The sequence below is a fragment of the Taudactylus pleione genome, unplaced genomic scaffold, assembly GCF_031769625.1.
Source record: "Taudactylus pleione unplaced genomic scaffold, aTauple2 ptg000875l, whole genome shotgun sequence".
NCBI lineage: Eukaryota > Metazoa > Chordata > Amphibia > Anura > Myobatrachidae > Taudactylus > Taudactylus pleione.
In genome coordinates this window covers 3,127,031-3,143,708 of record NW_028285277.1, presented here as the reverse complement: position 1 = coordinate 3,143,708, position 16,678 = coordinate 3,127,031, and the positions used below count along the sequence as shown (strand labels likewise).

General features: G+C 34.2%; 1 protein-coding gene across 1 annotated transcript in view; it reads right to left on the bottom strand.

Moving 5' to 3' along the window:
- SLC6A5 (solute carrier family 6 member 5) overlaps positions 1-12,670 on the bottom strand; it is a 142,653-nt gene extending 129,983 nt beyond the window's left edge. Inside the window, exons 1-2 of the mRNA XM_088458953.1 lie at positions 12,185-12,670; positions 10,693-10,828 (exon numbers count right to left, since the gene is read on the bottom strand). Of these exons, the coding sequence (XP_088315079.1) occupies positions 10,693-10,828; positions 12,185-12,661 (613 nt within the window). The 5' untranslated portion in view covers positions 12,662-12,670. The remainder of the gene's footprint in view (positions 1-10,692; positions 10,829-12,184) is intronic.
- Between the last annotated feature and the right edge of the window lie 4,008 nt (positions 12,671-16,678).

Genomic DNA, 16,678 nt, shown 5'->3' with positions numbered 1-16,678 from the left:
GCCAGTGTATCAAACACAATTACACAAGCCTGTTATGTTATGTTACAGTATGTAATTATTATGTTGTTATTATTAGACACATTATTTCAGTGTATCATACACAATTACACAAGCCTGTTATGTTATGTTACAGTATGTAATTATTATGTTGTTATTATTAGACATTATATGTCATTATATCATACACAATTACACAAGCCTGTTATGTTACAGTATGTTATCATGATGTTATTATTATTAGACACATTATATGTCATTATATCATACACAATTAAACAATCCTGTTATGTTATGTTTCGTGTGTAATTATTAAGGTATAATTATTAGACACATTATATGTCAGTGTATCATACACAATTACACAAGCCTGTTATGTTATGTTACAGTATGTTATCATGATGTTATTATTATTAGACACATTATATATCAGTGTATCCTACACAATTACACAAGCCTGTTATGTTATGTTACAGTATGTAATTATTATGTTGTTATTATTAGACACATTATATATATCAGTGTGTCTTACACAATCACACCACCCTGTTATGTTACAGTATGTAATTATTGTGTTATTATTAGACACATATGTCAGAGTAGCATACACAATTACACAACCCTGTTATGTTATGTTACAGTATGTATTATGTTATTATTATTAGACACATTATATGTCATTGTATTTAACACAATTACGCAACCCTTTTAAGTTATGTTACAGTATGTAATTAATATGTTATATGTCAGTGTATCTCTCACAATTACACAATCCTGTCATGTTATGTTACAGTATGTAATTATTATGTTATTATTATTAGACACATTATATGTCAGTGTATCATACACAATTACACAGCCCTGTTATGTTACAGTATCTTATTATTATGTTATTATCATTGGACACATTATATATCAGTGTATCATACACAATTACAAGACCCTGTTATGTTACAGTATCTTATTATTATTAGACACATTATACACAGACACATTATATGTCAGTCTATCTGACACAATAACACAACCCTGCAGTGTACAGTCCTGTGATGTTATTATTATTATCAGACACATTATATGTCAGTGTATCATACACAATTACACAATCCTATCATGTTATGTTACGTATGTAATTATTATGGTATAATTATTGACACATTATATGTCAGTGTATCATACACAATTACACAACCCTGCAGTGTACAGTCATCTGTTGTTGTTGTTATTATTATTATTATTATTATTATTATTATTATTATTATTATTATTATTGTTATTATTATTATTATTATTAGACACATTGTATGTCATTGTATCATACACAATTACACAACCCTGTTATGTTATGTTACAGTATGTAATTATTATGTTATTATTATCAGACACATTATATGTCAGTGTATCATACACAATTACACAATCCTGTTATGTTATGTTACGTATGTATTTATTATGGTATAATTATTAGACACATTATATGTCAGTGTATCATACACAATTAAACAATCCTGTTATGTTATGTTATGTTACGTATGTAATTATTAAGGTATAATTATTAGACACATTATATGTCAGTGTATCTTACACAATTACACAACGCTGCAGTGTACAGCATTGTGTTGTTATTATTATTTTTATTATTATTATTATTAGACACATTGTATGTCAGTGTATCATACACAATTTCACAACCCTGTTATGTTATGTAATGTTACAGTATGTAATCATTATGTTATTATTATTAGACACTTTATAAATCATTGTACCCTACACAATTACACAACCCTGTTATGTTATGTTACAGTACGTAATTATTATGTTATTATTATCAGACACATTATATGTCATTATATCACACACAATTACACAACTCTGTTATGTTATGTTACAGTATGTAATTATTATGTTATTATTATCAGACACATTATATGTCAGTGTATCATACACAATTACACAATTCTGTCATGTTATGTTACATATGTAATTATTATGGTATAATTATTAGACACATTATATGTCAGTGTATCATACAAAATTACACAACCCTGCAGTGTACAGTCATGTGTTGTTGTTATTATTATTATTATTATTATTATTATTATTATTATTATTATTAGACACATTGTATGTCAGTGTATCATACACAATTTCACAATACTGTTATGTTATGTTACGTATGTAATTATTATGTTATTATTATTAGACACATTATATGTCAGTGTATCATACACAATTACACAACACTGTTGTATTGTTACCATATGTTATTATCATGTTGTTATTATTAGACACATTATACAGTAAGTATATAATACACAATTACACAACCCTTTTATTTTGTTATGTTACAGTATGAAATTATTATGTTGTTATTATTAGACACATTATATGTCAGTGTATCATACACAATTACACAAGCCTGTTATGTTATGTTATGTTACAGTATGAAATTATTATGTTGTTATTATTAGACACATTATTTGTCAGTGTATCATACACAATTACACAAGCCTGTTATGTTACAGTATGTAATTATTATGTTGTTATTATTAGACACATTATTTGTCAGTGTATCATACACAATTACACAACCATGTTATCTTATGTTATGTTACAGTATGAAATTATTATGTTGTTATTATTAGACACATTATATGTCAGTGTATCGCGCACAATTACACAACCTTGTTATGTTATGTAGCAGTATGTAATTATTATGTTGTTATTATTAGACACATTATTTGTCAGTGTATCATACACAATTACACAACCATGTTATCTTTTGTTATGTTACAGTATGAAATTATTATGTTGTTATTATTAGACATATTATATGTCAGTGTATCATATACAATTACACAACCATGTTATGTTATGTTATGTTACAGTATGTAATTAAGTTATTATTATTAGACACATTAGATTTCAGTGTATCATACACAATTATACAACCCTGTTATGTTATGTTAAAGTATGTAATTATGTTATTATTATTAGACAGATTATATGTCAGTGTATCATACACAATTACACAACCCTGCAGTTTATAGTCATGTGTTGTTGTTGTTATTATTATTATTATTATTATTATTATTATTATTATTATTATTATTATTATTATTATTAGACACATTGTATGTCAGTGTATCATACACAATTACACAACCGTGTTATGTTATGTTACAGTATGTTGTTATTATTAGACACATTATATGTCAGTGTATCACACACAATTACACAACCCTGTTATGTTACAGTATGAAATTATGTTATTATTATTAGACACATATGTCAGTGTATCATACACAATTACACAACCGTGTTATGTTATGTTACAGTATGTTGTTATTATTAGACACATTATATGTCAGTGTATCATACACAATTACACAACCCTGTTATGTAACAGTATGTAATTATGTTTTTATTAGACATATTATATGTCAGTGTATCATTCTCAGTTACACAACCCTGGTTGTTATGTTACAGTATGTTAGTATTATGTTGTTATTATTATTAAACACAATATATGTCAGTGTATCACACTCAATTACACAACCCTGTTATGTTATGTTACAGTTTGAAATTATTATGTTGTTATTATTAGACACATATGTCAGTGTATCATACACAATTACACAACTTTGTTATGTTATGTTACAATATTTTATTATGTTATTAATATTATTAGACACATTATATGTCAGTGTATCATACACAGTTACACAACCCTGCAGTGTACAGTCCTGCGTTGTTATTATTATTATTATTATTATTATTATTATTAGTAGTAGTAGTAGTAGTAGTAGTAGTAGTAGTAGTAGTAGTAGTAGTAGACACATTATACTGTATATCATTGTATTAAACACAGTTACACAACCCTGTAGTATACAGTCCTATGTTATTATTAGACACATTATATATCAGTGTATCAGACACAATTACACAACCCTGTTATGTTATGTTACAGTATGTAAATATTATATAATTATAATTAAACACATTATATGTCAGTGTATCATACACAATTACACAATCCTGCAGTGTATAGTTCTATGTTGTTATTATTAGACACATTGTATATCAGTGTATCTTACACAATTACACAACTCTGCAGTGTACAGTCCTATTCTATTATTAGACACATTATATATATGTGTATCAGACACAATTACACAACTCTGCAGTGTACAGTCCTGTGTCATTATTAGATACAGACACATTATATATCAGTGTATCAGATACAATTACACAACCCTGCAGTGTACAGTCTTGTATTATTATTAGATACAGACACATTAACACAAAATTATACACTGTAATTGTATCTAATACACTACATAATATTGTGTAACACGGGACTGAACACTGCAGGGTTGTGGGTCTGTATCTATTTACACAAAATGTTACACTGAAGAGATCTGTAATTGTATCTGATATTAGTGATGGTTGTGTGATTTACTGCTTTAACATTAACTTTCTCACTTCTTTAATATGTGACTATTATCCACTGCTTGACATTGTACACTGTGGAGTTGCATATTTAGTACAAGTGTATACTGTGTGTGATTGTATCATAAATTGTACATGAGATTGTAGTAACATAGGATTATACATTGCAGTAATGTGTAATTCTAGCAACACAACATTATACACTGCAGTAACCTGTAATTCTAGTAACACAATATTATACTCTACAGTAATGTGTAATTCTAGTAACACAATAGTATACACTGCAGTAATGTGTAATTATAGTAACACAATAGTATACACTGCAGTAATGTGTAATTCTAGTAACACAATATTATACTCTACAGTAATGTGTAATTCTAGTAACACAATAGTATACACTGTAGTAATATGAAATCTAGTAACACAATATTATACACTGTAGTAATATGAAATCTAGTAACACAATATTATACACTGTAGTGATATGAAATCTAGTAACACAATATTATACTCTGCAGTAACGTGTAATTCTAGTAACACAATATTATACACTGCAGTAATGTGTAATTATAGTAACACAATATTATACACTGTAGTAATGTGAAATCTAGTAACACAATATTATACAATGTAGTAATAGGAAATCTAGTAACACAATATTATACACTGTAGTAATATGAAATCTAGTAACACAATATTATACACTGTAGTGATATGAAATCTAGTAACACAATATTATACACTGTAGTAATAGGAAATCTAGTAACACATTACAGGTTAAGTCTCCCATATCCAAATATTCCGAAACCCAGAATATTTTTAGCATGACTGAGAAAGTGAAAACTTTGCTTTCTGATGGTTCAATGTACACAAACTTTGTTTGAAGCACAAAAATAAACTTCAGGCTGTGTATATAAGGTGTATATGAAACATAAATGAATTTCATGTATGTACACAAACTTTTCTTGATGCACAAAATTATTAAAAAATATTGTATAAAATGACCTGCAGGCTGTGTATATAAGGTGTATATAGAACATAAATGCATTCTGTGTTTAGATTTGGGTCCCATTCCCAAGACATTTCATTATGGTATGCAAATATTCCAAAATACGGAATATTCCGATATCCAAAATACCCTTGGTCCCAAGCATTCTGGATATGGGAGACTCAACCTGTATACACTTCAATAAGGTGTAGTTCTAGTAACACAATATTATACACTGCAGTAACGTGTAATTCTAGTAACACAATATTATACACTGCAATAACGTGTAATTCTAGTAACACAATATTATACACTATGGTATTGTGTAGTTCTAGTAAGACAATGTTAAACACTTCCACAATGTGTAATTCTAGTAACACAATATTACACATTGCAGTAATGTGTGATTCTAGTAACACAATATTTTACACTGTAGTAAAGTGTAATTCTAGTAACACAATATTATACACTGCAGTAACGTGTAATTCTAGCAACACAATATTACACATTGCAGTAATGTGTAATTCTAGTAACACAATATTAAACACTGCAGTAATGTGTAATTCTAGTAACACAATATTATACACTGCAGTAACCTGTAATTCTAGTAACACATTATACACTTCAAAAAGGTGTAATTCTGATAACACAATGTTATACGCTTTCGCAATGTGTAATTCTAGTAACACAATATTATACACTGCAGTAACCTGTAATTCTAGTAACACAATATTATACACTGCAGTAAAGTGTATAGTATTTCTAGAAACACAATATTATACACTGCAGTAATGTGTAATTCTAGTAACACAATATTTTACACTGCAGTAAAGTGTGACTCTAGTAACACTATATTATACACTGCAGTAATTGCAGTAACCTGTAACTATAGTAACACAATATTATACACTGCAGTAAAGTCTAATTCTATTAAAAATATTAAACACTGCAGTAATGTGTAATTCTACTAACATAATAATGCAAACAGCAGTAGCGTGTTCTTCCAATAATGTAATATTATACACTGCAGTAATGTGTAATTCTGGTAACACAATATTACACACACCAGTAACGTGTCATTCAATTAATACAATATTATACACTACAGTCATTTGTATTTCTAGTAACACAATATTATACACAGCAGTAACGTGTCAATGACTTAATACAATATTATATGCTGCAGTAATGTCTATATCTAGTAGCACAATATTATACAGTGCAGTAACGTGTGATTCTAGTAGCACAATATTATACACTGATTGCCCTAATTTGTAGTCCTAGTAACACAAGATTATACATTGCAGTAATGTGTACAGTAATTCTAAAACAAAATATTATACACTGCAGGGATCTGTAATTCTAGTAACACAATAATAACCACTTCCCTATAGTAACACAAAGTAACACAATATTATACACTGCAGTAAAATGTATTTGTAGTAACACAATATTATACTCTGCAGTATTGTATCATATATTGTACATGAGATTGTAGTAACACAGGATTATACATTGCAGGGATGTGTAAATTTTATAACACTATTATACACTGCCCTAATGTGTAATTCTAGTAACACAATATTATACACTACAGAAATTTGTAATTTTAGTAACACAATATTATACACTGCAGTAATATGTAATACTAGTAACACAATATTATACACTGCAGTAATGTGTACAGTAATTCTAGTAACATAATATTATACACTGCAGTAATGTGTACAGTAATTCTAGTAACATAATATTATACACTGCAGTAATGTGTACAGTAATTCTAGTAACATAATATTATACACTGCAGTAATGTGTACAGTAATTCTAGTAACATAATATTATACACTGCAGTAATGTGTACAGTAATTCTAGTAACATAATATTATACACTGCAGTAATGCGTAAATCTAGTAAAACATTATTATACACTGCAGTAACGTGTAATTCTAGTAACACAATATTATACACTGCAGTAACGTGTAATTCTAGTAACACAATATTATACACTGCAGTAATGTGTAATTATAGTAACACAATATTATACTCTGCAGTAACATGTAATTATAGTAACACAATATTGAAAATTGCAGTAAAGTGTACTGTAATTCTAATAACACAATGTTATACACTGCAGTAATGTGTAATTCTAGTAACAAAATATTATACACTGCAGTAATGTGTCAATCTAGTAACACATTATTATACACTGCAGTAATGTGTAATTCTAGTAACACAATATTATACACTGCAGTAACGTGAAATTCTAGTAACACAATATTATACACTGCAGTAATGTGTGTAGTATTTCTAGTAACACAATATTGAAAATTGCAGTAAAGTGTTCTGTAATTCTAATAACACAATATTATACACTGCAGTAATGTGTAATTCTAGTAACAAAATATATACAGTGTGTGATTGTATTAATCAATATAGTTGTACAATGCAGGGTTGTGTGATTGCATTTGTCAACACAAATTATATAAATTAGCTGAGTAATTGTATCTAATAACATAATATTGTACACAGTAGTGATATGTGACTATATAGTAGTAGATTGTACACTGCAGTGATATGTGACTATCTATATTGTAGTAGATTGTACACTGCAGTGATGTGTGACTGTATATTGTAGTAGATTGTACACTGCAGTGATGTGTGACTGTATATAATATAGTAGATTATACACTGCAGTGATGTGTGACTGTATATTGTAGTAGATTGTACACTGCAGTGATGTGTGATTGTATATATTGTAGTAGATTGTACACTACAGTGATGTGTGACTGTATATATTGTAGTAGATTGTACACTGCAGTGATGTGTGACTGTATATTGTAGTAGATTGTACACTGCAGTGATGTGTGATTGTATATATTGTAGTAGATTGTACACTACAGTGATGTGTGACTGTATATTGTAGTAGATTATAGACTGCAGTAATGTGTGACTGTATATTGTAGTAGATTGTACACTGCAGTGATGTGTGACTGTATATATTGTAGTAGATTGTACACTGCAGTGATGTGTGACTGTATATTGTAGTAGATTGTACACTGCAGTGATGTGTGACTGTATATATTGTAGTAGATTGTACACTGCAGTGATGTGTGACTGTATACACTGTATATTGTAGTAGATTGTACACTGCAGTGATGTGTGACTGTATATATAATGTAGTAGATTATACACTGCAGTACTGTGTGACAGTATATATTGTAGTAGATTGTACACTGCAGTGGTGTGACTGTATATAATATAGTAGATTGTACACTGCAGTGATGTGTGACTGTATATATTGTAGTATATTGTACACTGCAGTGATGTGTGACTGTATACACTGTATATTGTAGTAGATTGTACACTGCAGTGATGTGTGACTGTATATATAATGTAGTAGATTATACACTGCAGTGATATGTGACTGTATATTTTGTAGTAGATTGTACACTGCAGTGGTGTGACTGTATATAATATAGTAGATTGTACACTGCAGTGATGTGTGACTGTATATATTGTAGTAGATTGTACACTGCAGTGATGTGTGACTGTATACACTGTATATTGTAGTAGATTGTACACTGCAGTGATGTGTGACTGTATATATAATGTAGTAGATTATACACTGCTGTGATGTGTGACTGTATATTTTGTAGTAGATTGTACACTGCAGTGATGTGTGACTGTATATTTTGTAGTAGATTGTACACTGCAGTGATGTGTGACTGTATATTTTGTAGTAGATTGTACACTGCAGTGATGTGTGACTGTATATATTGTAGTAGATTGTACACTGCAGTGATGTGTGACTGTATACACTGTATATTGTAGTAGATTGTACACTGCAGTGATGTGTGACTGTATATATAATGTAGTAGATTATACACTGCTGTGATGTGTGACTGTATATTTTGTAGTAGATTGTACACTGCAGTGATGTGTGACTGTATATTTTGTAGTAGATTGTACACTGCAGTGATGTGTGACTGTATATTTTGTAGTAGATTGTACACTGCAGTGATGTGTGACTGTATATTTTGTAGTAGATTGTACACTGCAGTGATGTGACTGTATATAATGTAGTAGATTGTACACTGCAGTACTGTGTGACTGTATATTTTGTAGTAGATTGTACACTGCAGTACTGTGTGACTGTATATATTGTAGTAGATTGTACACTGCAGTGATGTGTGACTGTATATATTGTAGTAGATTGTACACTGCAGTGGTGTGACTGTATATAATATAGTAGATTGTACACTGCAGTACTGTGTGACTGTATATATTGTAGTAGATTGTACACTGAAGGGTTGTGTGATGGCACTCATTAAAACAATATAGTATAATATAAAAGTGCGCAAATATATGTAATGTATGGTTGTATCTATTAGCACAATAAGGTAAACTGCAAGATTGTATCGTTGAATACTAAATTGTACACTGTATTTATGTGATGTAATTGTATCAATTGCATGACCTTGTACCGTACACTACCGTTGTGTGATTTTGTTTATTAATATTAAATTGAACACTGCAAGATTTTGCAGTATCGTAACACTGTACACTGCAGGACTGTGTGATTGTATATATTATCCTAACACTGTACACTGCAGGACTGTGTGATTGTATATATTATCCTAACACTGTACACTGCAGGACTGTGTGATTGTATATATTATCCTAACACTGTACACTGCAGGACTGTGTGATTGTATATATTATCCTAACACTGTATACTGCAGGACTGTGTGATTGTATATATTATCCTAACACTGTACACTGCAGGACTGTGTGATTGTATATATTATCCTAACACTGTACACTGCAGGACTGTGTGATTGTATATATTATCCTAACACTGTACACTGCAGGACTGTGTGATAGGATAATATATACAAACACTGTACACTGCAGGACTGTGTGATTGTATATATTATCCTAACACTGTACACTGCAGGACTGTGTGATAGGATAATATATACAAACACTGTACACTGCAGGACTGTGTGATTGTATTCAGTAACACAACATTGTTTAATGCAGCAATGTGTGACTGCAATCAGTAACACTATGTGAATTGTAGACAATGAACACAACACAACACTACACACACACACTGCACTGAAAGGGACATTGTATCTCTCGGCAGCAATAACAGTAACACACACAGGATAATGACTGCACTGAATGGGACATTGTATCTCCCGGTAACAATAACAGTGTGGCAGTAACACATCACATTACACATACTGTACCTCCGCCATTTTTAAATGCTAGGTAAGGAAACCTCCACACATTGCCCAGTCCCACCGCATAGCCCACCATGGACAGAATAAAGTCCAATTTATTGGACCAGTTCCCTCTGGCTTTATTCTCATCACCATCATCCTCCTAAAGGAAAGAGAATCATATGTCACATATCACACAACTCCTGAGACCCCCTCATACCCCCCACCCCGACCACTGGCCCTACATGGTGCAGGAGGACTGACTGACATATGTCAGTAAGCGGATATTACACCAGGAGTTGTGTCAGTAAGCGGATATTACACCAGGAACTGTGTTGGGCCAAAGTCACAATCCGGCAGAAATAGATGGGTAATAGCTGCTCAACCAGAAGTGGGCAACTCATTGGTCTACAGCTGCTGTTGTTTCTCCACTGGCTGGGACTTGTAGTTCCCCGACACCTGTAGGCACATAGGGCAAGCCTGTTTGCGCTGACAAAACGTATTGTTCAGGTGTTTATCTATAGGGAGGAGAAATCTGATATAACAGCAATAAGCTTAAATAATTCTGCGCCATAGAGGGGAAATACTGTACCCATCCTCCATAAGCCACCACCTATAGAGGCACTGTACAGTCTCTGAGTATAATTTCTTACAAATGGTAAATTCATATATAAATACATATATATATTAAACAGATACAGATACATGCCTGTACAAGGGGGTGGGCGCAGCATGTGTACAGTCCTTTAATAAAATTTTCTTTCAATGCAACAAAATACTGAGAGCAATTAATGTAATTGCGGATTATTCCTTATGTATCAGAATTAAAGTGACCGACATACATACATAGTACAGTACCTGCACACATCGGTCATTAGAGATTAAGAACTAGGACAATTCCTGCACCGTGTAGTCTGGACCCCGACTCCCCAACTCTCTCACCCAGTAATTAGCGCAAAGACTCATCCAGCATCTATCCAAACAGTAACCTTCTACCCTAATATACAGTAACCTTCTACCCTAATATACAGGAACTTTATATCCTAATATACAGTAACCTTCTACCCTAATATACAGTAACTTTATATCCTAATATACAGTTACTTTATATCCTACTGTACATTACCCTTCTATCCTAATATAGAGTAACATTCTACCCTAATATACAGTATCCTTGTATCCAAATATACGGTAACCTTTTATCTTATTGTACATTAACCTCCTATCCTAATATTTAGTAACATTCTATCATAATATAGTAACATTTAATCCTAATGTATCGTAACCTGCCGGAGTAATGTAACCACACAGACTTCACTGGTGACAGTTTCTCCTTATAAAATCGAACAAATAGAGTGTAAGTTCATGGACCACCAACCATACACCTAATCGGACCATGGGGATGCAGCACTGTTACATGTTTAGCACCATGTCCCTCTGTGTATATGCCAGTCCTGTGCCACAATATTAGGCTACAAACCCACACTATATGAGCATAGGCATAAAAATAGGGACTCACCCCAGTCAGGCTGCCAGGCAGGACAGACGTGTTCCCATCTGTGCCCAGCACCACAGTGCTCTGGTTCATGGGCACCCAGCCACCCTTGCCATTATTCCCGGTGCCCGGGCCGGTCTCTCCTTCTGCGCTCTGAAGGGGCACGATCCTGCAGGGCAGCGGGGTGGTTTGCCCGTTGCTCTCAGCCATGTTCTGGGTTTTCAAGGAGAAAGTGTCGGCAGAATCCTTCCTCCTGGCACAGTGGGTGGGGGTGCCCTTGCAGGACCCCCCAGTCCTTGTCCTCTCCAGCAGGCTGGCCCTGCCCTCCTCGGGCACAAAACCTTTGCTGTCACTGGAGGTAGACTGGGGCAGCCTGGCAAGCTTACAGGAGGCTTGTTGAGGGACATCATTGTCTGGACTGTGCCGGGTAACTCCTGTTCCTCCGATCAGTCCTGGTGCAGCACCTTCTGGGCTGTTCATAGTCTTCTGCCCCAGGTCCATTGTGTTCCCGTAATCCTGCAAGATGTCAGACAGGTTCTATTACTCTGGCAGCAGGTAATATCTATATACAGTATATACCATATAATATAACATGTGCTCATAGCCCCGTCCAACCTGCTCAATGTCTGAGTCTACAAATCATTTACTATGTACATGACTTGATGAGACTGACTGAGTGCCAGGGCAGAGGGTTGCAGAGGAGGCGATCCGCGGGGCTGCAGGGTGCAGGTGAGGGGGCACCTGGGCCAGGGGGATACAGATGAGGCTATCAGAGGAGTACAGGATGGAGAGGAGGGGGCACCTAGGCCAGAGGGGTGCAGATGAGGCTATCAGAGGAGTACAGGATGGAGATGAGAGGGCACCTGGGCCAGGAGGGAGCAGGTGATGCGATCCGAGGACTGGAGGGTACAGATGAGGGGGCACCTGGGCCAGGGGTTGCAGATGAGTCTATCAGAGGAGTACAGGATGGAGAAGAGGGAGCACCTGGGCCAGGGGGGTCTAGGTGTGGGTAGCCGGGATAGTGCTAGGTGAGGGGGCTCCTCCAGCCTCTCTGGGTTTCATATCACGGCTGGAGCAGGCTCTCTGCCCCTCTCCTTATTGCACAAAGATTCTTTAATTTTACGCCCCATTTAGTCTCTGTCATTCAGCACAGACCATTCTCAGGCTCCATGGACACAAGCTGCTTCCCCGCAGGGTAAGAAGCTGCTGGAACCGTCTCTCAGGTGATCTTCCTCAGGTGCGTACTGACATGTATAACACTCACCCAGTGCAAATCCCTCCTAATGCACACACAGACAACTGGATGTATGTATATATGTATATGTATGTGTGTATGATTTATGTATGTATATACTAGAAATCTATATTTCTATACACACACAGGTACAGACAGAATAGAGGTCTGGGTTGAGTGATGTATATAAAGTATAAGCATTTAAATAGGGAGAAACACGCATTCTACCACTGTATGCAACCATCATACTGTAGCTATACAGTTATCTACATTAATAGGATAAGTCTTATAATTAATTACTATCAAATTATACTACAAATATATACGCGTAAAGCGATGGACAATCTATAAATACCTACCCATATACATTACAGATAGATAGATATGAGATAGATAGATAGATACATATGAGATAGATAGATAGATAGATAGATAGATAGATAGATAGATAGATAGATAGATAGATAGATAGATAGATAGATACATATGAGATAGATAGATAGATAGATAGATAGATAGATAGATAGATAGATAGATAGATAGATAGATCGATCGATCGATCGATCGATAGATAGATAGATAATCTATCTCATATCTATCTATCAGTTAGAGCTGTCTAAGGTGCTGAAATCACTACTATATTGCACTATAGTTAGATTCTAAGTATATTGCACTATAGTAAAGTGATTTCAGCACCTTCCAGTATATAACTCTACCCCCTATATACTGGAGACGAGATGGCACCATACGAATATACATATAACTGTACCCCCTATATACTGGAGATGAGATGGCACCATACGAATATACATATAACTGTACCCTCTATATACTGGAGATGAGATGGCACCAAACGAATATACATAAAACTGTACCCTCTATATAATGGGGATGAGATGGCATCATACGAATATAAACGTGTACCTTAGTCTATATGCTAGAGATGAGATGGCACCATACTAATATATAACTGTACCCTCTATATACTGGTGACGAGATGGCACCATACTAATATATAACTGTACCCTCTATATACTGGTGACGAGATGGCACCATACTAATATATAACTGTACCCTCTATATACTGGAGATGAGATGGCATCATACTAATATATAACTGTACCCTCTATATACTGGAGATGAGATGGCATCATACTAATATATAACTGTACCCTCTATATACTGGAGATGAGATGGCATCATACTAATATATAACTGTACCCTCTATATACTGGAGATGAGATGGCACCATACTAATATATAACTGTACCCTCTATATACTGGTGACGAGATGGCACCATACTAATATATAACTGTACCCTCTATATACTGGTGACGAGATGGCACCATACTAATATATAACTGTACCCTCTGTATACTGGTGACGAGATGGCACCATACTAATATATAACTGTACCCTCTATATACTGGAGATGAGATGGCACCATACTAATATATAACTGTACCCTCTATATACTGGAGATGCGATGGCACCATACTAATATATAACTATACCCTCTATATACTGGAGATGAGATGGCATCATACGAACATAAATCTGTACCCTAGTCTATATGCTAGAGACGAGATGGCACCATTATGGTATATTACTGTACCCTCTATATACTGGAGATGAGATGGCATCATACTAATATATTACTGTACCCTCTATATACTGGAGATGAGATAGCACCATACATATATATAAATGTACCCTCTATATACTGGAGATGATATAGCACCATACTAATACATACCTGTATCCTCTATATACTGGAGATGAGATAGCACCATACATATATAAATGTACCCTTTATATACTGGAGATGAGTTGGCACCATAATGGTAAATACCACTACCCTCTATATACTAGAAATGAGATGGTACCACAAATCTATATGTACCCTCTATATACTTGACATGAGATGAGATAGATGGCACCATATGGATGTAATACTGTACCCACTATATACTATAGATGGCATGGCACCATGAGAACTTTACCCCTATATATATATGACACTGTACTCACCATGCCCAGGTGCCAGCGGAGGTTTGGGTAGACTGAGTTGCTGGGGCTGGAGCTTGGCTTCTATACCTAGCTGGGACAGAGTGGGCTTTGCGTCAGTACAGAGCAAGGTGCCCTTCCTCTGACATTTTCTTGATAATAAGAATTTGATAAATCATTACACTCACATTCGGCTGTTAAAGGGACAGCAGCGTCCTCCTAGCGCTCCGCAGGCTGTCAGTCAGACGGGGGATGGGGTATCCAGCGTCACTCATATGGGGGCAGTGATTACAGGGGGCAAACAAGGACCCTGACACTGCCTGATCACTTCCTATTTGTATTCAGCGCTTTCCGTCTTCTGTTGGATCTGCAGCGAGCAGGGCACCGGGGCTATTATTCTATAACACCTGGGCACATCTGGGCATCGGACAATGCCACACTCTCTGCCAAGGGACAATGCTGACCGGCCTGAGAGGACCTGAATCAGGGGATTCGTTATAAAGCGACAATACTTACACAATATCACATATCGTGTGTGTGTGTGTGTGTGTATATATAAATATATATATATATAAATATATATATATATATATAAATTTACTTTTATATTCCAGACATTGTACACACACACATATGTATGCGTACAGTACAGTGAATAAGACAGATAGATGCTGAGTTTGCGAACACAGAACATTTATATTATATTATATATAAAATAAATAATTATTGCCAATGTTATCGCTGTCCCCCTGGATTAGTGCATATTCGGTGCTATTTGCGCAGCCGGATCCGCTAAGAAAAACATCAGAAGAAAATGACGCTTTGGACCAAACACTGATCACATTTTATTCTGATGTATGAAACGAAATCCGCTTCCTCGTCTGCTCTGTGCTGCGTCTGATCTTTGTGCTTTACACGGAATTATTATATAATATTACACAGCGCTATTATGGTCACATCTGAATGTAAGATCCATATTATTTATATGAATAGCGAGACACATTTACTCCCATTATATTGTATATTCTGTTTTCCGTTATTGTTACGTTATATCCCGTAAGCAGCAATAATGATACAATTGTGATCGTTTATGTGTCTAGTATGTCAGGTTTCTACATGTGTTACATGACCTTATAATGCTGTCATTGCTGAGGATTATTATAATGTCGAAGTATTTTATTGTTATAAAGAGCTATATCAATATAGTACATTTATGTATCTGATATATACACAACAATGAGCATGGGGCTTATATACAATTAGATATCTACTACAA